This window comes from Falco naumanni, chromosome 2 (genome assembly GCF_017639655.2).
Source record: "Falco naumanni isolate bFalNau1 chromosome 2, bFalNau1.pat, whole genome shotgun sequence".
Lineage (NCBI taxonomy): Eukaryota > Metazoa > Chordata > Aves > Falconiformes > Falconidae > Falco > Falco naumanni.
The window spans coordinates 26,526,957-26,551,846 of record NC_054055.1 but is presented as its reverse complement, the minus strand read 5'-3'; the positions used below and the strand labels follow the sequence as shown (position 1 = coordinate 26,551,846).

Below are 24,890 nucleotides of genomic sequence, written 5' to 3'. Positions count from 1 at the left end.
CTTTTTACCAAAGCCTAAAGTCAGCTCTCCGCAGCCTGAGTAATTTCCACCAGTGGATGCTACTATCTTTAAAGCTGTACTGCTGTCATCAATCACTGCGGTGTGGAGAACAATGTTCTAACCCAGCCTGCATGACATGTGTCAGCAGGATCACTCTCTACTCCATGCGACCTGTAATTGTATTACTGCACAGAGCCTTACTTCTGAAGAGCAGAGATGATGAGGAAGGACATGGCACAATACACACCTGTCTTCTGTACTCCCAAGTGGGGTCATACACCTTCCACCCATTCTCTGGGAAAACTTCTTTGTACTCAAATGCAAAAAGTGGCTGAAAGAAAGAAAATTTACCATTAATAGCCCACTCCGAGCCCATTTCCAGGATGCAACTCATGAACAGTCCTTCTTTTTTCCCATTGCACTGCTTTTCTTTTAGGGCTTTGTGAAAAAGATTAACACACTCACTGTAGCAGGTAATTAGTACAACAATGTATTTTCCTCTATACCCCTGATCTTGCTTGTCAATTATGTAGTACTTCATGGACAAAAGTAGTTTATTATTAAAGAGAGAAAGAAAAGACTAATTGGGCAAGAAGGCTGTTACATATTAAGAACTAGATCCTTTCACCCAGTATTTGAAGCAACAATTGCAGTGCCATAACACGACACAGCAGAAGAACTGCATTCCAGATTTGGGGCAATGCAGTCAACAATTAGCTGTAAACCTCTGATGGATGTCACTGTGCTTTGAGTATTTTCCCTCTGTTACAAGGATGTATCAGTAAGTCATTCTCCATGCATGAAGGAATCCAGCCCTAAGGTAGTAGACTTCTCCTGTTTTTGACACAATCTGAACTCCTACAGAAGTCATTCTAGAACAGATTTGAAAACCAGCATTTCTCCTCCTTCAACAAAATGCACTCTATGTGAACACTGTACCAAGTAGATGAGACTGAACAAAACAGCTTACTGCCACTCTGTGCCTTTTGGTAAAAACTGAAAAGAAAATACTTACCAGATTATTTGAAACTGGAAAAGCATATTTCATTAGGTTCTCAAATATGGACCGTCTAGTTCTCCCTTCAGGCTTATGAGCAAACCGCAAGTTCCGAATATCCTACAAAAAAAAAAAAAAAAAAAAGAGGGAAATCAAATTGCAGATTTCTGAACCGCTTCAATACCCAAAGAAAAATCAAAAGCCAGCATTAAAAATAGGGTCACATCATGATGCTCTTTCATATTGTACTTTGAACACTGTTGTATTGTAACTCTGGGCTTGGTTCAGTGGTCATCTGCAGCCTCCAACAAAGCCTGCCACAACTGCAGAGGAGCAGAGGGAGTGCACAGGTGCACCTGATCACAGCATCTTGCCTTCCTGTGAAGATCTCTACCTGCCGAAAGTCTAGGGGAGAGCCCTGCTCAGGAACAAGCTAACTGATCAGCAGGGCTTTGTGAGACAGACCTCCTAGCTCTTACTGGGCTCTCACACTGAGCTGTGCCAGAAGACAGCTGGGAGGGACTGCCTCACAAGGTACCTCCACAGAGCTACTGCAAGTAGGGAGCCCAAGTCCAGCCAGTTTGGTGCAAAGCAACCAGTGCCATCTTCCTTTAAAGCTTCCATCTCTCAGAGCACTCAAGCACGTCTTGAAATGGAGAACTCCTGCACTTTGCACAGCAGCACAGTTTCCACACAGAGTGGTAACCCAGGACCTCCTTTGCTCATCTACAAATTCAAATTCAGAAACTAAATAAAGCATCTCTAAGATGCCAAGAATTTCCAGGCAAGCCTACAACTCAAACACTTGTAGTAAACAGTTTAAAAGCCACTAGCAGGAAATGAGCTATCAAGTTCAAGCATACGAATATGGTACAGCAACTCAAAGAGTATGAGATAAACAGCCGAAGACTCAGCTTTCTCACAAATCTAAGGCAATTGGTCTTAGACAGAGAACATTTCGGGACACATGCTGTACCTGTACTACTCCGTTATTGCACTAAACTGCTCTGCATATCCTGGGCCAAGCAGGCTGGCACATGGAGATATATATATACATGTTGTATAGGTCCAAGATACCCATTGTACAGTTTGCGCCTGTGCTTCCCACCCAGGGAAACAACGTAATTCACTCCAAACCTGACCACGTGTGCAAATGTGCACACAGGCAAAACGGCTGAGGACTAGGAATCCAGATCAAAACAGGCAATAAATTAGCTTGCCAGCACAAGCACCCCTACGTTAGCCAGGGAGGATCATGACTGCAACAGGACGAGGGAGCAGCCAGATGATTTGGTATAAGTTATATCAACGGCTCTTGACTCAGCACACCCACAGCATGACAGTCTGCCTGGCTTCCTGGTGCCTCAGAATCACAGCAGCAACCACAGCCAGTCTGGGACCCCTTTTCATTCCTTCACCTACCCTTGTCCAGCAACGGGCATCCCTTCAGCCTTGAGGGGGCTCTGACAAGAGCTCGAAGCAGCCCAAGACCTACAAGGTCAGCTCTCACCAGGTGGCCACCAAGGGAAGCAGAGGGGTTGTGCCCTGGTGAACGGCAAAGGTACGGATTTAGGACTGGACAGGGTGGCTTTATCTGCTTTGCGAGTCTACAGTAAGTAGACACGAAGAGGTGAATTTTTATTCAAGTTTACACTTCCAGTGATTCCAAGGGCTCTTGAGAGGCACATGTGAAATATGCACTGCCTTGAAAGAAATGCTAGAACAGCCTTGAGGAGGACGGAAGGCTACCTGCCCAGCCCTCACCACAGCAGCAGGTGGACATAAGCTATCGATTCAGGGGGACACGTGCCTCCTTCTTGCTGTTGAAATGCAACTGAGTGAAAGGCATCCCGTATCCCACAATGACAGGAGTCTCCCTAGAATAGCCTGGTGGGCAACCGTGAGAATCCTTTAGTGGGATGCAGGCCTAGGTTTCAACTGTAAAGAAAAGACATTACCTAGCACAAAGCCTGCATAAAGGTTTGGATCTCATCTCGAATGAGTGGAGCTAAAGAATCCTGAAAATTGCTTTTAAAATCAGATGGGTTTTGAAGCGTGTGAACTCACACTGACTGAAATGTTTTACAGAACATCCTACAATACCACAAAGAAAACCTTTTAAAATAGATGTTCCCCTTCCCCTATTGTAAAATAGAGATAAAAGTTTACCTTGCATACAATTTCCAGCCCATATGAATTCTCACCGCGACTGGAAGCACCTCCGATTTTCTCCACTCTGTTGATTACACCTAAAGATGCATCTAGGACAAAAGGAGGGTCCTGTAGACAGTTGAAATTTGTGAGTTTAAAAAGTGGAGGGGGGGAAATCCCCAGCTCCTGCTCCCTTATGCCTATATTCCCAAACATATAGCTATGATTCACACAGAATTACTCTCAAAGAACACCTAGGTCTAAAGACTGAATAGCCAACAAAAGCAGATGATTTGAAAAGCTTACCCGTTCCATGCTTTTAAAATACAGCCTATAATTGGTGACGGTAAGGGTTCCTCTGATTGCTCCAGTGAAGGGACAGATGTAAGTAACATCCTTAGCTTAACAAAAAGAAGAAAAAAAAAAGAAAAAAAAAAGTTGTTAATTTAATGGTTAATTTATGGGAGCAAAATTACGACAATAACAATTGGAGGCTCTACTTTTCAGACCATGAAATGAAAACAAACTTCATCTGGGGTTCTAGTGTAGAACTAACATGCAAGTTTCAGTTCTGTGGAGAAGGTAAGAGTTTGGGTATAAATCGAACACCAGGTAAGTACCATCACCTAGAAACCTCCATCTGCACATAACTGCTACCCCTGTAAAAAAGCCAGTATTTGGCTGCAAACTGTTTACTCTTACTGAGCAATGCATTGCCAGTACCTGAGAACACCATGCATGAAAAGAGATGATCACTGCCTGGATGCATCCGTTTGAAGCTGACAACAACCTGCATAAAAGCTAAGGATCATCCGCAAGCTGGTTTGTGCCACCAAGGACAGGAAAAAGCAGTCCTCCTACTGGGGCTTTTAGGATGCTTGGGTCCTTCTGCACACCATCAGCCCCAGGGTGCAAAGACCCTCAGTGCTAAAAGCCAGCGGAGCTACAGCAATTTCCAGCAGCCACGAAACTGTATAGCACTCAGCTGCTGGTAATTTTAAGTCTGAAGTCAGCGATCAAGTTACTCTGCAACAATTATTTTTGAGTCTGAGTGATGGTGACTCAAAACAGTCCCCCTTCCTAAAAGGCCTCAAACATTTCTCCCTTGTTCCAGCAAAAGGCAAGAGGTGCTGCTGGTTTTCCACAGCAAACACCTCCCCTAACTGCCCTTCTGTTTTACATCAATTAAAAATGCCAACATTTAAGCCGTTCCCCCCCACCCATTATGTCTTTTGTCACTGAAGCCATTGGCCAGCTGTGCCATGGTAATGGTTTATGCTATCACCAACAAGTAATGACACCCCTCAAACACTCAAAAGATGCTTTCAGCAGGAGATCCACTGATCAGAGCTGCCAGATACATGAAAGAACTCTCCGGACCATCTCAATAACCTCAAGCCTCCAAACCCTATGGGATCCATTTAGCAAGGGCTGTGTGAAGTCAGAAGGACACAGCTTGCCTCCCACTCAGGTGGCAGCCACCATGCACATGAGGTCCTGAATTTCTTCTACATTTATCCCATGAGATTTAGCCTGGAGGGAGGGAGGAAGAGAGACTGCCTTACTCTAGGGCACTGGCAATTCACATAACTAAACCATCCTCATGTCAGCTCTGCTTCTGCATAGTCTTCACTGACTCTCAAGATCTGGATATGGGGAAGGATCCTTACAATATCAGGAGTGACTAATGCAGAGCAAAATACGTGGCACAGAATTTTTAGTTAAAAATAAATAAAAGAATATATATGTATGCATGCTAGCAATTTCATTATTTATTTCTTTTAACTTACATGCATTTGTTTGAAGGACAATTAAACACAAAATGCTTCTAGCCAGTTCTAATTGAACCAAGTGTTTAATTATTGGCCAATTATTAATCACTTCTTTTCAAAGACTAGTTTGACAGAGGTTTCAAAGCAGACTCATGAAGCATAATAAGGGTGAGGGCAGCCTGCCTGGTTTTTCCACTGGAGTTCCCATTATTCAAAATGCAATTTCAAAATGTTAAAAAAAACCACCAAAGCCAACAAAATCTACTAATAAGAGAAGTCTGCATTTACGTCTGAAAAAGAACAGAACTTCTGGATAAAGGGAAAAGGTGCTAGAAAAATGTTTTCCAGGTAAGAAATCCCAGGCACAATCTCAAACACTGGCCTTGCCAGCTTGTAAGCCACATCACCTCGCACATTTGCATTTTATTAGCTTGGTTTCCTAAGGAAACAATTTTACTTAATTACACCGCACATATACACATGTACCTACAACATGGCTTGTCTGACCTTAACCCTGCCATGGCTGTACGATTTCAGCAGTCTCTATCAGATAAATAGGGATCTCCAAGGCATTAAAATGCTTCACTGTTTGTGAGAACGGATGCCAGCTACAACAGAGGTTGTACTAGTGCTACCACTGAGGGAAAGTCTAATAAGCTCAGTCTTTTGTAGATATAAGAGAATCCATATGGGAGAAAGATACTGGAAACCAGGATTTGCTAATTCCCCTGCTTATGGAATTCCTGTCTTTTACAGGGCCAATCTTACCCTAGATTATTGGGTTGGCTGAAATAATTCTTCTTCCCTTCCCTGTAAAATACAAAGAGAATTGTATTTGCCTTTCTTGACACTTTTAACAGGAAATTATTATTGCTGATGAATAATAAAGATTTCCTTTCTGCTGCCTTTAACTTCTTGCTGGACCAGGCAGCTGCTGTCTGGGCTACTCCAAAAGCCACCCAGTCTTACAGACTTACATGGCTCATCACATCATTTGTCAACAGATAAAACGCTGGTAACTCTGATCTCTTATTAAACTATTCCCCAGGAACCCTTCAAAACACAGCCTTGCTGTTTGAGCCAACCGTGCCTGTGGCGTGAGTTACATGTCAGTTTGCACTACACGGTTGGAGCAAGAGTTCAGAGTCCTTAGGAAAGGAGTAGAGAAAAGGAATGAGCATTGAGGTGGGGTGGGGGTTTTTGTCTTTTATTGTTGTTGTTGGGTGCAGGTTTTTGGTGACTTATTTTCAGGTTTGTTTTGTTGGTTTTTTTTTTTTTATTTTTAGGACTGAAGTTGCACTCTTCCGTATCACTTTAAGAAGGCGGCAACATTAAACTACTGAATGCAAAATCTTTCAGAGAAAATTAATCAAGAAGCTTACTCAAACTTTCAGACTGGAGTGCATCAGCAAACCTGATGCATGTCACAATGTCTGGATGAAGAAAAAGAAACACTGCATAAATAAATGGATATTCTTTTTGTCAGTAAACACTAAGGAATTTCCTCTTCACATACCCATGTCTTTAATAGTTTCCCCTGGTAGCAAAGGGGGCTCTTCCATTTCAGCCAATTTATTGGTCTCTCTCAGGACCTAGGCAAAAGATAGAAGTAGAAAAAGAAATTCTTTACTTTTTCATAAACCATGAACTTTACACTTACCTGCAACAGGTCACAATATAAAGGACAACAAATATTCAAAGATCTTGAGGTACTGCCTAGTGTCTCAGCCTCTGAAAAGGCAACACAAAGCATGTCAGAGACCTCGGTGCCGTCCTCGAGCATACTGCTGGGCTATGCAGAAGTGTTTAAAGTGGGGATGTCTGCAATGGAGAAGCTGTGCAAAGCAGGCTCTGTGCTTTGGCAGCACACTTCACAGGTCCCTTTATATGTATAGGAGGTACAGTTTCAATATTTTTTTGTTGGGTTTTTTGGCTGCCAAATGACCCCTCCTCCACTTTCCCTTGGGTCAAAGTTATACCAGAGGGCATTACTTTTCACAGTTAGAGCTGTATTTACACAAGGGTTTTCACAAGAACAGCTGTTATCACAAGCAGATGGGACATTTAAGGAAAGCATGGATGTAACTATGAAAGCATAACCTGAGGTCTAACCCTATGATAAGAACTATGGGAGAAGAGCATATATAAGTGACCAAAGTTAGCTAAGTCTGCGTGGCCAGACGCAGACAGGTTTAATCGTATTGCCCATGCCTCAAACAGGCCAGACGACCACAACCACAGCAGCACACCATTTGCTCAATCTAGTAATGCAGAGAGCAGGCAGGTTAGTCTAGACTCTGCCTCGTGCTGTAGCAACCACAAGACTTTGGGTTTAAAGTTGGCATGCATCCCACCTGGTGGAGACAGGCAGAGAGAGCTCATGACTGCTCACAACCGAATGTGCAGACTCGCCCAAAATGCATTCTTTAGCTTAATGTGAGGAAAGAGAAAAAATTGTTTTAATTTGACATCAGGAAATCCCTGCAAAGAAAATTCAAAGACATGCCTAAAGTGGCACTCTAGAACCTGACACATCTGTGGTCAACTTTCAAGTAGGATCAAGCCAAAGGGAGAGCCTCAGGGAAGAAAGTTTCTCTAAACTATGCACAAAAAAAAAAAAAAAAAAAAAGAAAAAGAAAGAAAACAAAACCCAAAGAAACCCCACACCACAATAAAAGCACGTTCCAGCATCTTCACACAACAGGCTGACGTATAGATGAAAAGATTAACAAGATCAAAGCCTTCTTGAGAACAAGATGTACATGTTAAAAAATGCATTCAAAAGACTTCTTAAAGAAAATAATAAAAGCAAATACAATCCTGGCTTCCTAACAGGAACCCCACAACTGCACTCACTTAGGCCAGCTCTTACTGGGGAGGCTGCCAGAGCAACCAGGCTGGCATCTACAGGATGGGTGAAGGGAGGCGGCCACTGACAGAACTCACACTGGTAGCAACCTGCAGGAAAGCTTCTCCTCTCCCATGTCCGCAATACCATTAGAAGAAAGGGTTTGCTGCTATAACTAGAAGAAATCTGTGCTGAGGACTTCATGTCAGCACAGCTGTGTTGGCCAAAGATCACACACCTCATCAAAGCCCTGGCTGATGGCCTCCCTGACAAAAGCCTGTGATGTAGACCCGCTCTTAACTCCTGTGTGTCCATTTTTACGCTTGAGTAACAGCCTTGAAATTGGCAGGATAACATCTGGATCATGCCAAATGAGAGGGAGGCTTGTGGCTCATTGGTCTGTAAGCAGTGGTCATCTTTGTGGCCTTTTATCTTGGAAGGACATTAGTAAAAACACACTCTGCATTCAGGACACTCTCACAATGTTGTTGAGAAGGTCCGTTCCCAAATGGGCAGCAGCTGCTGCTAGGATCACTCCGGTCAACAGCTGGGCTCACTGCTCTCCTGAAGATGTCAGTGGCAGCACAGCCAGCGGTAAACATTTGGGGAACTGGGTTATATCTTAAGCCAAAAGCAGTATGAGGTAAGATACATAGAAAGCATTCAGTATGACAAAGCACTGCTGAGGTCACTAGGTGGGCAGTGCTCGGGTGGGTTTTAAACACTGTACTTCAGGTAGGGGTGAGAAGAAGGGAAAAGGCAAGCGGTATGCAAGATTAAGACCTCCATGTCAACACCATTTTGTAAAGACGAGGCTGAAAGCTTTTTTTAAAAGCTGGCTCTTCTAAGTCTAATAAAATCCATCTGCTCACTCGTGCTTTCTGAAATGTGGAGTCCCCAGGGATCAGAGGAAAGGGTCAGCAATTCAAACCTGCGCTCACTCCAACCCAGGCCAGTGGACAGATGGCCTCCTGGAAGCACAGCACTTCAAGGTTGACAGCTTCTTCCCCCTTGCTGTCCCCACCACCATCGTTTTGGGGTTTTTTTTTGGTATAGCGTCAAGGACTACACTCACTTTCACCATCCCTCAACTGACCTCAGCCACACGACCTACCTCAGGTAACACAGCACCAACTGCCTCCAGGGTGATTTCAAAGTTGGCACAAGTGTATCACCCCTGGATAACAGTCATCCTTCCAAGAGGCTCAGACAGAAGTGGTCAGAAAGCGCAGGACAAACACTTCTCTGGTGTGCCGGTCTTTGCAGCATCTGCCCAGCTCTAGACCTTGAATAAGTCCTCCTAGCTGGAACGTGAACACTTGAAACCTGTCCTGGCAGAAACTGAGAAGTGAACAGTAGGCATTTTCCCAAAAGCCACCTCCATCAATGGCTCCTTAAAATTGATTCGGGGAAATGCAATCTGCGTGCAGCTGACAGCGCAGGCAGCAGGCACAGAAGACATCTGGGGCAGTGCTGAAGGACAGCGGGTGGCAGGAGGGAGGAAAAGTGGGTGGATAAAGAAAGAGGAGTTTTGGAAACAGATGAAGAAGGAAGAATGGGATGCGACAATTGCACATGGAACTCTGGGAAGACACAGGTGGACCCTCTGCCCCTTCTATGACTAAGGAGATGACATGAAAAGCCCTTCCATCCCACTGCCATCCTCCCCAGCCCAATCAAAAAATGGTTCATTAAACTGTGAGAAAAATCTTTTTTTGTGCATTAACCTATTTTCAAGACTCTAAAAATAAAACTCCTAGGCCCAGATTTAGCCCTCTGCAAATCCTGCAAAATGAAATTAAGAGCTCCAGTGAGGCAAGGAGGCAGGCAGGGGAGCCAGGGACACGACTGCGGCAGCCTGGCTGCAGAAGTGACGGTTGGCTACCGATGCGTTAACACTACTGAGGCAAGTAACATATGGATACATCATTGTAACTGAAATGTTCCACCTCTGTGTGCCTCAGGTTTTTAAATTGTTCAGTGTGAACATAAACAAAGAGAGCTTAGAGATCTGCAACGAAGGTCACAGCCAGAGCTGGGCAGAGTCTGCATTACCGAGGAACAGGACCATCTTGAGGTAGAGCCACACTGTCTGTGTCTGTCACAACCATCACTAAGATGGTTTCTGCAATAAACAAATATAACCACCAAAAATCAGTAGACTGCCTCACCTCTAAGCTAAACAAGGCCTCCATAACCTTTCCCCCACAAAAATGCTATGCTTGGTTAACTGAATCTCTTGGGGAACAAAGAGTTTAGTCAACAGAATAACCTTTATTTCTGTCTTTTTTTACTGAGTAACATCATCTACCCATTCCTCCCATCAGCAGCTCTCCCTCTAGATAAAACAGCTCTCCGGGATGCTGAGCACAGGAGTACCTTAGCACCTAAGCACAAGTCCTGCCTCAGCTCAGAGCGGGTGTGAGGACTTCATGCCACCACCTACCTTTGTTCTCTGCTCAAGCAGCAGCTTGGCAGAACAAACCCACGCTTGCTACATTTAACAACTGCTTCTCTTACTCCAAGATCCCACCTTTTGTTAGCTCCAGCCCACTTACCCATGGCTGAAGGTGCAGAGCTCTCTCATGTCCTCCCACCTATAGCACCCAAGGCAGAGAAACCCCGATGTGGTACTGTAGACACAAACTCCAGATCTCAGCAACAAAACAATCATCTCCTTTGCTTGCACGTATGGGGTCAGGGAAAGAGGTTTAAATCCTGCTGAAAAGGTAAGACTGCTCCCTGCCTCATCCCTTACCTCTTCATACTGCGATGCAGTGTCCTGCAGTTCTGCCAAGCCTCTCCGAGCATGTGTTCACACTGCCTCCTAACACAGCAGCCAGCACGCTGCTCCAAAAATCCCTCTCCCGACTGACGTCCCCGCACGACTCATGCACACAGCTCATCCCAAGTGGCTACAGCCAGCTGGGGGTGGTACAGAGTTACGCTGCACCCTAACGCTGAGCACAGGGTCCCAGAGGAACACCGCTCCCAAAGGACCAGAGATAGCACGCAAAACTCTATATTCAGGGTTTGCTTTTGCCCGTGAATGAAACAACTGGTAGGCTTTCCTCTGGTATTGCCTGTGAGGTGTGTGCCTGCCAGCGGAGCTGCACAGCCAGGATGACAGCACACATCCTGCGCTGGCTGAGGCCGAGCCAGGACCGCCGCCTCCTCCCCGACCTGCCGCTGCTGTCAGTGCTCCCATAGCTAGCTCAGCCAAGGTACTTGCGTTCACTTAAGGGCTTTCTTAATGGATGCTTTTCCATAACCTGGATCATTTTCCCAGGACTGGCTTAGGGTGTGACTACACCAGTGAAGGTGTGTAAACCCAGGGCGAGGGAGGGAGAGCAGCCGGGACCGACTAAGGACAGTAACTCTGCCCCTGGACACCAACATCTGCAGCACAAGCCACCAGAAAACAAACCTGAGGTCCCTCCTAGCCATTTTTTGGCCACTCTCCTACCTTCTCCTGAATATGTGAGCCCTGAAACCCACAGACAACAGCCAGGTTTTCCGGCTTCACACAGCTTAAGGGGAGACTACAGGTTTGTGTTACTGAATCGCTGTGCAACAGCTTTCCCAAGTCTGTATAGCTTCTTCTGTCCTGAATCACAATCAAAATGAACAAAAAGAATCTTTTTTGGCTTAGATAAAATTAAAATGTACCTTTTTGTGACATTCTCCCCTCTGAGTTAATTTCTCCTTGGCAACCTCCTACACACTCCAAATCATTTTGCACATTTTGAACAGGTTTGTTACGCAGAAAGCCACAGCACTGGTGCGACATGTCCGACCTGACACCATGACCACCCCGCCCCAGCATCATTCCCTTCCCCAAAACCATGCCTGCCCCATCCATTGAAAAGACAAGCTCTCTCAGAGCTGCTTTTGTTCCAGCTGTGCACTGTCCTGTTCTGTGTTTCCCATAGCAGTAAGCTGGTCTTTTAACTGGTCCCTTGACATAAACATATATAACCTGGCTGTACAGACAAACATTATGCACACATAAAATCCCTTTGCATCTGCAGCCCCTGAACTCTCAGGTTTGGCACGTCTACCTCGTGAGCATGCCCTGGTCAGCAGCAACAGGCAGGATATATGCTGGGAGGAGAAGAATGTGCGTTTTGTACATATGCGTGTGCAAGAATATAGGCATAGAATTAGCAGATTTTAAAAATACGTAACTTTCAAATTATGTGTGACACGTGGATTTGAAACTCAACAGCCAAGTGAAAGGATTTATCTCCTACAGGAAAATATTTGTCTAATACTTCACATTTTAATGGATTACCTGGGAATATTCTGCTTGTAGTTAATATATCTAAACTTTCCTCCCCCCTTCTTTTTTCTAAATGTCTTTCTCTCAAGGACTGGCACGATTAAATGCCCTCTTGAATCACCAGCGCTCTTGCGGCTCTGCAGGCAGGGTAGTCGGTAAAATGCAAGAATATCTGTTTCATCTAAAACTAGAGATCTACAGCTGAGCTAGTCACCTTAGGTGCTCTGTACAGCCAGTGGAAAGCAGGAAACCTAAGATATTCACCTTCAGGACCAGTGTCTTTCTTCCTACCAAAGGCTGAGAACTAGGGTCGGTAACTCCAAAGCAGACGTGGTAGGGCAAATCCCATCGCTGGTGCTTCACTGCAGCCAGTGCAGCAATGCCCAGTCTCCTGGCCATCCCAATAAAACTCTGCAGTCACAACCTGTACTTGCAGAGAAATTCAAACTTACTTTGTGTACAGAGGCAGCATGGATTAAGCCAGGCCAGGTGGAAAAACTGCATGAACTTCATTAAAACAGGTATGACTCCACAGTCTGTAGGGTAGGTCTTATTAGCTGAATTACCAGAGGCAGCTTTTGGGTCACAGCTGGCTCCTTTCTGCTGTCTCAGAGGACCACGTGAGGGAATATCCATATAGGATAATATATGAATCCACATATATAACATAGAATCCACATAGGATTATTTTTACATACTTTTAATTAATTTTCTTTGCAAAGCATACACACTTATGTAACCAACCTTTTTCTCCTTTCAAATGCCTTTTGGTGTCTCAGACCATGTCCACCTGTTCCTTCCCCTGAATTTCCCTCCCACTCCAACTCTTTCCTACTTCATGGCTGTTGCCATAAAAGTCAATCAACAAAGGACAGTGCCACTATGGCAGGTGTATCAAGATTTATCATTACCCTGATGACGGTATAAAAACCTCTGAAACAAAACAGATACAGAAGCCCTTTCCATTCACCTCAGAAAAAAAAAACCCACAGAGGTCTAATTCTGTTCAGTTGAGGTTAACAGAAGCTGCAGAACTGATGTGAATATGTGCAGAATCGAGCCCCTTATGCTTACTTAGGATAATTTTTCATAGGTGCATTGGTTTCTTCTCTAAATGAAACATTTCTTACAACAGGGAAAAGAACACATTTTTTCTAGCATTTTGCTGCTAAGATGCTTCTGTCTTCTCAATACTCAATTAGAAAGACCACCAAACAGCAGCCATGCTTACTTAACAAATCCTCCTGTAGACTGCAAACACTAGACTACTTCATAGAGATTTTCAGCTGCCATTTATGTCTATTTCAAGTGTGCTTTGAGAAGATTTATGTGCTATGTAGTCTACTGGAAATGCAATAAAAGATAAATCAAGCAAGTAAATGGTCTTTATTGATTATTTTTGAATCATTAAGAATACCACAGCAGAATGACTACAGGAAAGAACAGCAGTGTCTCTGCATGACTGAGGCACGGGCACTTTTCTGAGGATTATGATCAGACGAGTAGAAAAACTGCGTTAGAGGCATTCACAGCAGCAAAATATTAATTGCAGGAAAATGCTTTGTGCCTCATTCTTTTGAGATATTAGAAGTTCAAAGGGGAAGAGACAAAACATCATGGACACATGGATCATTTCAGAATAGTACACAGATCCAAATATACTGTCCAAAGACCACATCAAGCCCATTCAGCTCCTAAGAGAGCATTCAGCCAAAGAAGGCTTCCTAGCTTAGTTAAAAAACAACACAAGAGGCATTTAAGTTATCAATATAATGTTCTGTTGATACCACCTATTACACTAAGACAATAATCGCATACGATGTACACTGCAACTGCCTTTTAATTATGCTTTCCTGACACAACTAAAAAATCCAAACTGTGATCTCTACCTACCATACACAGTTCAAGAAAGTATAAAAAGGCTTGAGAAATCACTTTTGTTTACTTACCACTGTCTTGAAAATCTTTAAAAAGAAGCTGAAGATTAGTGTGTTTAAGAAAAAAAGAATAGTCACCAGGGTAACATAAAGGGACTCCTCTGCAGGAGGAAACAGCCACCATGCAGTGTTTCCCTAGGGTTTTCTTCTTTGTTTTTTCCACTATGTACTTCTCCACTCAGACCCGAGTGTCCAGTGATGAAGAACAGCCTCTCTGGGCTGGTGAATCTCCTGGGCCCTCACTGCACAAGTACAACGCAAGGCTCAGAAGCTCAAAGGAACACATTGTTGAGGGCCAGTCGTTCAATCATGGCTGGCTTGTCTCTTCAAGTTTGTATGGCTTGGTGCCTCAAGACAATTCTCTCATTAGGCTCCAACAGAAAGTCATCACTGACTCAACACAGCAATGCTCCCTGGCACAGAAGGTTGCAGATATTATCTATTCAGATAAGTCCAACATTATTTAATACAGAATCTTCTTCATTGCCAAGGGTTCCACATACATCTCAAATGAAAACAGCTCTGTTCTCTTCTGGCTGCTCAAAAACTTTGGACGGCACATTAGCCCAACTCTATCCTTCCTTTATTTTACTTTGTCTTGTTTAGCAATCAACTTACATGGGAAAACAGACTAAAATTTTCAAGGAAAGCATTAAACTAGTGCATTGGCATTCGTACCATCAGTCTTAACTAACAGAAAAACACCAAAGAGAGAGTTATAAATTCTAACAACTAAATCAAGTCACAGAAAACTATCTCTGTTATAAACTCCAAAGTTAAATCCTTTGGAAGCGATATATAAGGATTCAAGATACAAGTATTTACATATTTACAGTAAGTAAACAATCATACAGAGGGGAACAAAGATGTTTCATTTCATGCAAAAACATCTACAGATAATCAAATATTGGCAGGTACTGCATACAGTCACAAATCCACGTGTCCTTCTAAATACCATGCTTGTTCGTTCCTGCCCAATCTGTGCTTCAATCTACAAAACTATACCTATAGGGGAGGAAAAAAAAGGGGGGGGGCTGGGGAGCCACCTCTTACCCATTTTTACTCAGCAAAAAGAGAATTTTTGCACTTAGTAGCTAGGAGAAATACAGCAGTCAATTAGGAAGAGCTGAAAATATTTTTGAGGAACATATGAAGACCATTTACTTATTCTCCTTAGTTTTCCATTCCTAATAGACGGCAATCGTAAATGCTTCCAGAGGTTTCTCTCACTGTACTTGACTTCATATTCAGACATTCAGGTATCTATACATAAGAAAAATTTGCAACACTTGCTGTCTTTGCTCTCTTCCAACCAGATGAGCACTTAGGGAGTATTATTTCCATGTAAAGGAGACAGCAAACTGACTGCATCTGGCTTTTCCCTCCATCTAATTTGCATGAAATCAATATTTTGCAATGCAGAGGTTGGCTACTCTGAATTTTTTGTTTCCTTGAAAGGAGGTGCAGAAAAGGACTTACTGGGGAGAGGTGCAGGGAGGAGACCAAGATTTTCCATCTTTTAGGACAGTTTAAAAAGAAAAAGATTGTAATTCTCATGAAATATACAGCATTTACAGTCATGGAAACTGGAGTCCTAGAAAAACATGGCAACAGCAGGGGCTAAATTCCAGTCACTCACAGGGATGTCCTGGAATGACCACATTATGGACAAGAGCACCATTCATTCTCCAGAACTAGTCCTTTGTGCCTTTGTTCATCGACAGCTTAATGCTCCAAAGAAGAAAGCAAGCCCGCCTCCCAGACACACACACGCAACCCGTATAGCCAAAATCAGAATTTCGAGATAGTTAAAATATTGGTTCCCATACGATTTTCCCACTTCTCCTCTGCTGCTCTTTAAGTCCCTCTACCTTATACCTTTGATAACGTAAAGCATCACTTGTTCTTGGATTTGGCCCCAATTTCATCCCTGTGTTCAAAGGAACCTGTGGAAACACTACATGAAGATCAGGTAAGGTCGACTTCTGCCTGCATAACTTGTACTCCTGTATGCTCACAAAATAGTGAGGTGCACCTTCATGCGAAAATATAACTGAGCCCAAAGCGATGATGCAGAGAAACACATATGCTCAAATCTTCACACAATGACAGTAAAATGATGAACTGTTTATTTAATTTCACTGCTGTATCACCAGTTCACCTCTAGCCAAGTCTTTTGTGACCACAGGTCAATTATCTTCACCATCTGGTGGCTTGTGCAATATGGTCTGTAATTTAATAGCAGTCACAGTCCGGTGCACTGGGAAGGAAAGCTCACACAAGACATCTTCGCATTTGCTATAAACTAGTCTTACAGGCAGTCCCATGCAGAGTCAAGGGCCAGTCTGAAACAGGAATGCTTATCCCCATACATCATTAACAAGGGATGGAGCCGACTGGCAGGGCAGAGAGTCTTCAGCTACCCTGGAGGTGCTTAGGCAGAGTGTTTTTTCACAATTTAGTGCTTCCAAGCTAGTATTATTCACTAACTGAAAAGCAAACCTAAAAAACATTGCTTAAATGAGTGCTCAAATTTTAAAAAGTTATGCCGCTCTCTAAACCCAGCTCTTGTTGAACATGTGTTACACATAACCAAAGCCTGACACACTTCCTGCGTTGGCAGGGAGATAGCAATGGAAAAGCTCACTGAGGCTAGTTTTAGTGATTTACAGCAAAGGATGGCGGGGGGGGAGGAGAATCACATCTTTCTCCAATATGTTTTTCTACTAACAATATACATGTTCTACATAAAACTAGTCTAAGCCACTTTGCACTAAAGCTAGAATGAAGTAACGCAAAGGTGGCAAAGTTGGTGACTGGCATCTCAGTTAATACTGCCCAGCATCACCTGAGGTACAGGATTTACCTCAATTTTACAGGTCTACAGCTGCAGAAATTACCCTGAACTCTCTTCACAGTCAAAGGAGAAACAAGTTTTCAAAAGAGACAAAACTGCACCGTTACTGAAACACAGCTAAAAAGCTGGGATCCACTCTGAGAAATTAGTTGCTCCCCCTCAAATAACGTTCACAACATCCTGCAGCAAGGACTTCTCTGTCTCTGCTACATGATGTTCTCACCTAACATGGGCACTTCCCTAAAGTCAAGACAAATCAGATAATAAATGACCGATTTCTTTCCATCAACTGCAAAGGAACTGCAGCTGGCTAGCCTGAATGCAGACTTGCTCAAACGTATTTCACCCAGGAAACATAAGGAGACAGCAATAGCATCCATTTACTGTCTTGAAAGGAGAAGACTCCTTTGTATACCTTTTGTCATGCATCAGTTACATATCTTACAAAATAAACCACATGCTTACCTACACTCTCCAACCACACACGCAATGGGTAAGAAATTAAGGTTATGCAAGCAACTCTTTTTCCTCCCTTTTCTAACTTTCAAGTCCTGGGCATGCTGCAATAACATTCTTGCATCTCACCTATAAACCCATTGAAAATCCACTGATTCCTCGTATACGAAAGGAGAAAATTATTACGGAGGGAGCAAACAGTCATGGAGGATAAGGCACATGCATGTACAGTATTCTGCTGGACCTCAGAGGAATATCAGGATTTGTGGCTTTTATTGTTGCCTTCAAAGGGGATAATGGTTTAGTGGTCACCAACGGCAATGTCAAGAACAAAGACCTCAACCACTTTTTCTGAAGGCTGTACAACTAAGCAGGTGACATATGGGTCTGTGGTACTGCTTTCCTCTGTCCACAGAACAGACTAGAAGCAAGAAGGAGCATAAGAAAGCCAACACAGGAGTTTCCATCCTCTGGTTCAGGCTTTTGCTGTTTACAATCCAAAACCAAACACAATGGTCCTTAACAAATTTTCAGGCAAAGGTACCGTTCTTAAGGGAAGTGGCGGCAGGTTCTGCTGGCTTCCCAACTGCAGATGGAAAGGATTCGACCCTTTTATGAGAGCTACTCCAAAGCTTTGAACACAGTGAACTTCAGGCATTATCCTATAAATCGACAGCTAACTCAAAGTGAAAGTCCCTGCTGATAAAAGCTAGAGCATTAGCAAGAAGACTTAAGTACTATAAAACGCACAGACATATCTGCCCATAAGCACAGGAGAAAAGACCACCTATAGGACTTAGGAACAAGAATCCCACTGTAGTTTTAATAACCACCAAGTTCCCAGATCTGTAAGAGGTATTTATGTACTTTAATCCCTTTGGCAATGTTGGATCTAAGGTGTTTTTAAAACCTCATCCCAAATGACACAGAATCTATGAATTTCCAGCTCATTTTCACTTCCAACTACTTCAATTCTGTTCTTGCCTGATCTATAACTTATGTTAAAACATATGGCAGTGTATTTGCTAAAAATTCCCTCAAAAAGTGCATTCCCTAAATCAGTTCTAAACAGCTTCAGATTTGAGATCAGGAAGGGGGTGGAGGGGAGAACCTATTAGTGCTTTGTTGTTTTTCTGTTGGGGTTTGGGGGTTTTTTCTTCCTTTTTTTCCTGTATGAAGCTAACTGAAACAGCCAAAAGTTATTTAGAGTTAGTTTATGAAGTGAAAATTCTATAAATTGTAGTGGAAAGGCAATTTAATCTTAGTGCCAGATATTGAAATGCTCATTATACATTTAAAAAACCCAACTTCATAAAGGTATATTATTAAATACTTTGCAGAAAGATTTAGGAAAAATACTGCACATGCATTCAGTAGGAATCCCCAGTGGTTGTCCCATTTACCTCATTACACACATGTGCGCACACACACAGAGTGTTAATTGCACTCCAAAAGAAAGCTGCAGGCATAGACTGCAAGAAATTATATGGGTCCTTCCCCTGGTTCCCTCCTCCCAATGGACGCCTACCACTCTTCTAAAAATTCCCCACAGAAAAAAAGAGAGTGCTAATTTATCTCTAAGTGTTTTTCCATCGTCACAGAAATTTAATTCCTAGATTTGAATCAATGCACATGCAGAGGCAGAGACCCAGCAGAGGTAGGAAAGATGATGAATCCATGCAGCAGTTCATTCTAGCAGGGAAAATTTAAATACACATCAAGAGCATAATCCCATTATTGGCAGATCCACTTCAAAATCTTCAAAAGCTTATTTTCAGCCTCTTAAAGCTAACTGATGGAACACCTTCCTGCGAGAACACCATGTAGCCCAAGCACTTGTCTCCCATTCCACAGTTACCACAAAACGCGTTAGTTTCCACTTCAGGTCTTATTCTCTTACATTTTTCCAGGAACAATGTGGGACTTCTTTCTTTCCTCAGAAGTAATAAGCTTAGCTCAAATCACAGTGCTTGTTAAGACTTGGGAGTTCGTGCTGTCTTGTACCAATCAAAGCTGCACAAGACACTCAGGCGTGTAAGGAAAGGGCTAGAACAGAGAACACGCTCATGCCACTGTGCCAGTTAATAGTATGACCTCATCTGCAATATCAAAGGCAAGGACACATCTCAGAAAGATTAAAGGAAATAGTAACAACAATCAGGACCTTGAAAAATCTCTCACAGAACTGACTAAAAAAACCTTGCAGAACTGTCACATGACAGAGATGTTAATTTGGAGAACACCGGACAAAGAATGATATGCCCAGAGAGAGGATGTCTGTTCTCCTCAACTCAAGACCTGAAAGAAATCGGTGTTAGCTGATCACCACTCATAATGAATCTTCCATTTAGGAGCTAGCACCAGGCTCCAAGAGCAAGCCTGGGGATCAAACAGTAACGCACTAGCACCGAGAGCAATCGATTTGAGGACAAGTTGTGGGACTGCAATTGCACTGGCAGTACTAACACAAAAAGCTGTACACGGGTCACGGACAGATCTTCATCCCACCTCCAGGGCTTGTTCTCTGGCTTCAAATACTCTCAGGAATGAAGAGAGAAATGGTCAACACATTAATTCCTCTAGGAAAGAGTACTAGTGCAAACTGTTCCTTTCTCCCTACACCCTATTACAAGTAGGAGCAGAGGAAGGCATTTTCTCGAGGTCTGCTCACACTGACAAGCGGTCACCCAAGTGTAAAGGCAAGAACCAGCTTTATGCCTACACACAACCGTGTCGCAGCCACTCACACCACCTCTACAAGAGCAAGGTGAAACACAGCAGGCTTATGCCAAATTCAGGCCCCCCAACGCTGATGCAGGTTAAAAGCATGAAGTATTTTGCCATCAGAGGCATGTGCTCACTCTTAGCCTTGCAGCGCCTTTATTCTAAATAAGGAATGCCTTGCTTTACCATCCCTCCTTAAACACTATTCTAAAATGAAAGGAGAGCAGCATTTGTTCCAACCATGGCAGAATTTTAGTTTGCTTAGAAAAAAAAAAAAAAGAGAAGGAGGGCAGGCTGTGAAGAAATCACTCTGCAAATTACAGGAACTGCAGCACAGCAAGGAAGTATGGGCTTCTAATGGCCTCCAGTAGACAATAAATACGCATTTTCTCCCTGAAAAATCTATCATCTAAGTGAACATTCCTCTGCGGACATTGTTTTTGACTACTAGTGGGTACAGAGACCCTGTTGGCTGGGGAACCAGACAAGCCCAGGACAGCTGGAATCCCTGCCCAGACAGCTTACAATTCACACAGATAAGGTGACAAAAGGGGGAAAGAGTCACAAGATGCCATCAGGATTAAAAGGAAAGCATGTTGAATCAAATTAACCGCCAGGGAGGAAAGACAACCTTGATTCTAGAAAAGAAATGTTGCTTCATTCTCTACTTCTAAATGTAATTGCCAAATGTCAGAAAAATTGTGAAAAAGTAGTTGACTTGTGCATCAAAACTAGAAAAAGAAACCCACTTATGCAAACTTCAGTTAAAAAAAAAAGTTTGTGTAATTATTTTTTTCATAATACTATACAGCTACAGCTGTAGCAGTATTTGCAGTCTTAAGTATATCCACTGTATTTTTGTCTATGCTGTAGTAACTGAAGACCCCAACTTCACAGGGGAAGAACTTCAGACATACTACAAACTTCTTTACCCAGGCACGTTCTGAAGAATTACTTCTTGTATCCACAGGTAAAGGTGTAAACTACCATTAGATTACATATAAACTACTTTGAAAATTGATTAATTTTCAAACCTTAGCTTAATATTGGCTAATAAGATGCCTTTAGAAAGAAACATTCATGTTCTTGCCACTTATGAACAAGTAGTTCTTTCTTTTATTAATTACAGACCACTGAGACAACACTCACCAGACAAAGAATTATCATCGTTGTCAAAGGAATTAGTTTTGCATTTAAATGTTTTTATACAATTTTACTGTGTTTACATTTTACAAAGATGCTCAACCACAGCTGAGAAATGTCAAAAGTCATTACTAGAATGTATCAATCCCAACAGTTTTACACTCAGGGATGTTTTTTAAAGCAAAGGTGTATCAGCAAACCCCTTGGTTTCGTAAAAGGAACGTACAGATAGCTTTCAAAACTCCTGTGCCACTGAACTAGAACTTTGAGTTCATAATTAATGAATCTAGTAACAGACTTAAAAGAGCCTTTTTTGGACTTTTTTATGTCAGAGCAATTTATTGTGACAGAATATTATTTTTATCAGCCTGGAGATAGCAATCTTTCTCTGAAAGAAGATACTTCCAAGGACTCTGTTTACAAACAAGCAGGAGTTCTCAAGATAGAACATCTATTATATACACACAACAGGAAAAAAGGTATAAAACTGGCAGGTTGAAGATTTCACTTGCTTAAAACACTTAAAAGAAAATGGGAGTTCCTTTGAAAATTCATCTCCAAGTGTGGGTTGCAGAATCAGCTTTTTGAAGATTAAACAACTTTATAAAGAAGGGAATAATACGGTAGATATTAAACTTCAATTTCATCTGTTTGACTTTAGGTCCTTTCATGCTTTGGCTACATAAAATTTGGCATTAAAGTGAAAGCTGACATCAGTTTACCACATCCAAACTCACAGGAGAAAGAAATGTCCTCTGGAGGAGGCCACAATATATCTATTTTTTTCTTTTTTAAGACAAAACATACATACCCTTAAATCTGGAGAGAAGTTGTCTGCTGAGGTGGAGACAGAGTCGGATGATACAGCAGAAGCAGATTTGGTGTGAGCAGAATGGTCTGAGTGAGAAGTGGAAGCGCTGTGAAGAGAAACACCACAGTGTATCAACATCACACTCGGCAATGCTCAAAAGCCGACAAGTACGGCCACTTGCTTACAGCCAGCGTCAGGCATTTTTCACCATTTCCAACCTTTCCACTATCAGTTGTTCAGCCCTCAGCAGTGGTTTAAGAGAACTTGTTTTACTCGCCGGCCACAGATTACTGAAGTGTACACGTTACCAAATCTCAGCTCAGACTGTGCCAACATTACCACGATCACAAGCTCGATCAGAAACTAAGGGCTTCCATTTCAGGCTTTCAGATGGGAGATATTAGTGCGCTGCAAGGGGATGAAAACAGACAGGCTCCTGAACGCATGCCAGCACAACTCCAACCACAGCTTTACAGTGGTGGAAGAAATTCAGAATAAAAACTCTTTCCATCACACACAACTTTCTTCCTTCAGGCATAAGTACAACCCTCAGGAGAATTAAAAAGACTCTCCCAGCATACCTCTCTGGTGATACAAAGTGCGATTTGTTAAATCACAAAGCAAAACAGCTATTTTCTTTTTCTATACAGTTTTCCTAGTATAGCTGTAAGCAATTAAAATAAGCTTACTTTACAGCAATTTTATGTCGCAACCTCTCCTAGAACCATAACTGCTTAAAATTAGCGTTTGATAATAATGCTCTTAAAACCCCAAAGACTGTAAAGAAAGATCCTCCGTGGTACAACGTTACTCCTTAAAGCCACCGTACAGCAGCAAATGCTGCCTGCGCCAATTAATTCCCACATTCCTACCAACCCTAGAAAGGCTTTACCTGGGTGTAAAGACACTTTTAAGGATCAGCTATCAGGCTGAATACCGAAGCAGAATACCAGCAGGAGTATTACCATTACTACTTCTATTAATTAGACATGTGACAACCTAGAAACAGCTATATCTGAGCTTCTAAAGGGCCTGGAGATCTGTTAATTGTCTGAAAATCGTTTTGCTGCTGGTAAACAGCCACAGAAAGGCCAAAATGTTCCATTTTTATTTCTACGGAGTTTGGCAAAGTAGTGCATAGGCAGTATTAAAAGCATGAAGGACTACGGCAAAATTGGACTCTTGCTGGGAGTTAGTCCTTCCTCTCCAAGGATTAAAGAGTGTTGGCAACTCTTTCATCCTACTAAGTAGAACTTCGAAATGGAACATTTGGGAACAGTAAAAAAAAATATTTAAAATAAATGATACTGTTGTGCCAACTGAATAGCACAATCCCACTGAATGCATTTGCTGTACAAGGTTCAACAGCTAATCACTCAGCTTTCCAGCTCACTCAACTCTTGTGGTGTTGCCAGGTAAACTCACGTAATTTTGGATGGCCAGTGGCACTTGTGCACACAACGCTGCTCACATTGCAGCTGCCCCGGAGTCTCCGTCACAGGCAGAAAATAATCTTACGCTAAAATAACAAGAACTGAATCTGCAAAGTCTCCTGTTCTTATGGATCAAAGGGCCCCACACATACACTGAAGCTGAGTACAGTTTCACATTACAACAAAATTGATATGAAGTGTACGCTGCTGGTGAACGGGCTGCTCACGTTCCCCTCTCTTCCTCCTCCTCCTCCTCCTCTCAACCTGGGCTGCACACCGCTGCCATCTCCATTGCTCTGGATGAGCATCAAGGGATGCACGGTTCAATTTGCTCATCTGCCGGGGCAATAAACTATTAATAAACATGAAGAGAGTCTTCTGTTGGATAACAGGGCTGATTGGATTAATTATATGGCCATATAAATCATCAGACGCAGCACACGAAGAGGGAGGGCATCTGCATCTGGAGACGATGAGGAAGGCTGAGAGCACTTCTGCGCACAGCAGCCTGCAGGCATGCTAAATTAGGCTTAGCACTAAACCACATTTTTACATTACTTTACTTAAATGAGCTCAGACCACTGGATGTGTTCCCTTGAAACTCCTTTCAGCCTGGTTTCTGCATGGTCAGACTCCATCGTCCAAGCATTCACCCTTGTGTTTGCACCTGTTTGATTAATTTGATTTTTAAAAGCATTTAATAAAAAATAAAATCACATTTGATTTAACTGTTCCACAAAGCAACACCAGTTTACTGTACAGCAGCCCCATAAGGAGAAGGTACTTAAAAGTTACCAACAAAGAGCAAGCAGACACTGTAGATGCCTTTATCACTGGGTGACAACTGACTCCTGTCCCTGGGTGCCCACAGTGACTTCTCCCACCCCAGCTCCAGCCGGGGGAGCCAGAGGCTCAGCAGAAGCCTCCAGAAGCCATGCCTTCCAGCTCCCTCCCCTTTTTCAGGGCCCAGAATTTAGTGTATTTAAAAAGCATTTTAAAGGTCAGCAACTCTGCTGAGTTTACAATCATTTAGCACAGGTATAAACAATTAAGCAAGAGGCACACGGCAGCTAATCTGGCACCCGTGCACCATGTGGGACAGCTTACTCACCCAGCAACAAACGCCAGAACACTGAGAACAGAAGCCTATTAGTAGGTACGTTTGCATCAATAATTTCACATCCTTTAGTCACAGAAAAGGGAGCTGGAAAGACTGGAAAGATTTAATGAAGCATGCCAGTGTCTCCTAGCCCCCCAGCTAGCACAAGCTACACCCAAACAACTCTGGAGACCTGGCTGTCTAACCTGCTCTTAGCAGCTCCCAGGGAGGGAGAGTGCTAGAACAAAAGGACCAAAATTTCACCAGCTTTTCTGCTTACACCACTTGTCTGCCCTCATACATTCCCACTGTCTACCTAACACATGAGCAGCAATTATCTAACCATTGTAGACCAAAGATTTCTATGAAATTGTTAATTA

At 42.8% G+C, this 24,890-nt stretch overlaps 1 protein-coding gene across 5 annotated transcripts in view; it reads right to left on the bottom strand.

Moving 5' to 3' along the window:
• MTMR2 (myotubularin related protein 2) overlaps positions 1-24,890 on the bottom strand; it is a 65,974-nt gene that overhangs the window by 20,493 nt on the left and 20,591 nt on the right. For 3 of the 5 annotated variants that reach the window (XM_040583635.1, XM_040583636.1, XM_040583638.1), the window contains 6 exons: positions 21,979-22,084; positions 6,437-6,512; positions 3,455-3,549; positions 3,167-3,277; positions 1,016-1,117; positions 248-331 (listed from right to left, as the gene is read on the bottom strand). In XM_040583635.1, the coding sequence (XP_040439569.1) occupies positions 248-331; positions 1,016-1,117; positions 3,167-3,277; positions 3,455-3,549; positions 6,437-6,512; positions 21,979-22,084 (574 nt within the window). Of the gene's footprint in view, positions 1-247; positions 332-1,015; positions 1,118-3,166; positions 3,278-3,454; positions 3,550-6,436; positions 6,513-8,882; positions 9,508-13,999; positions 14,106-21,978; positions 22,085-24,890 lie in introns of those variants that run through there. The other 2 variants (XM_040583639.1, XM_040583637.1) reach the window with 2 other exon arrangements.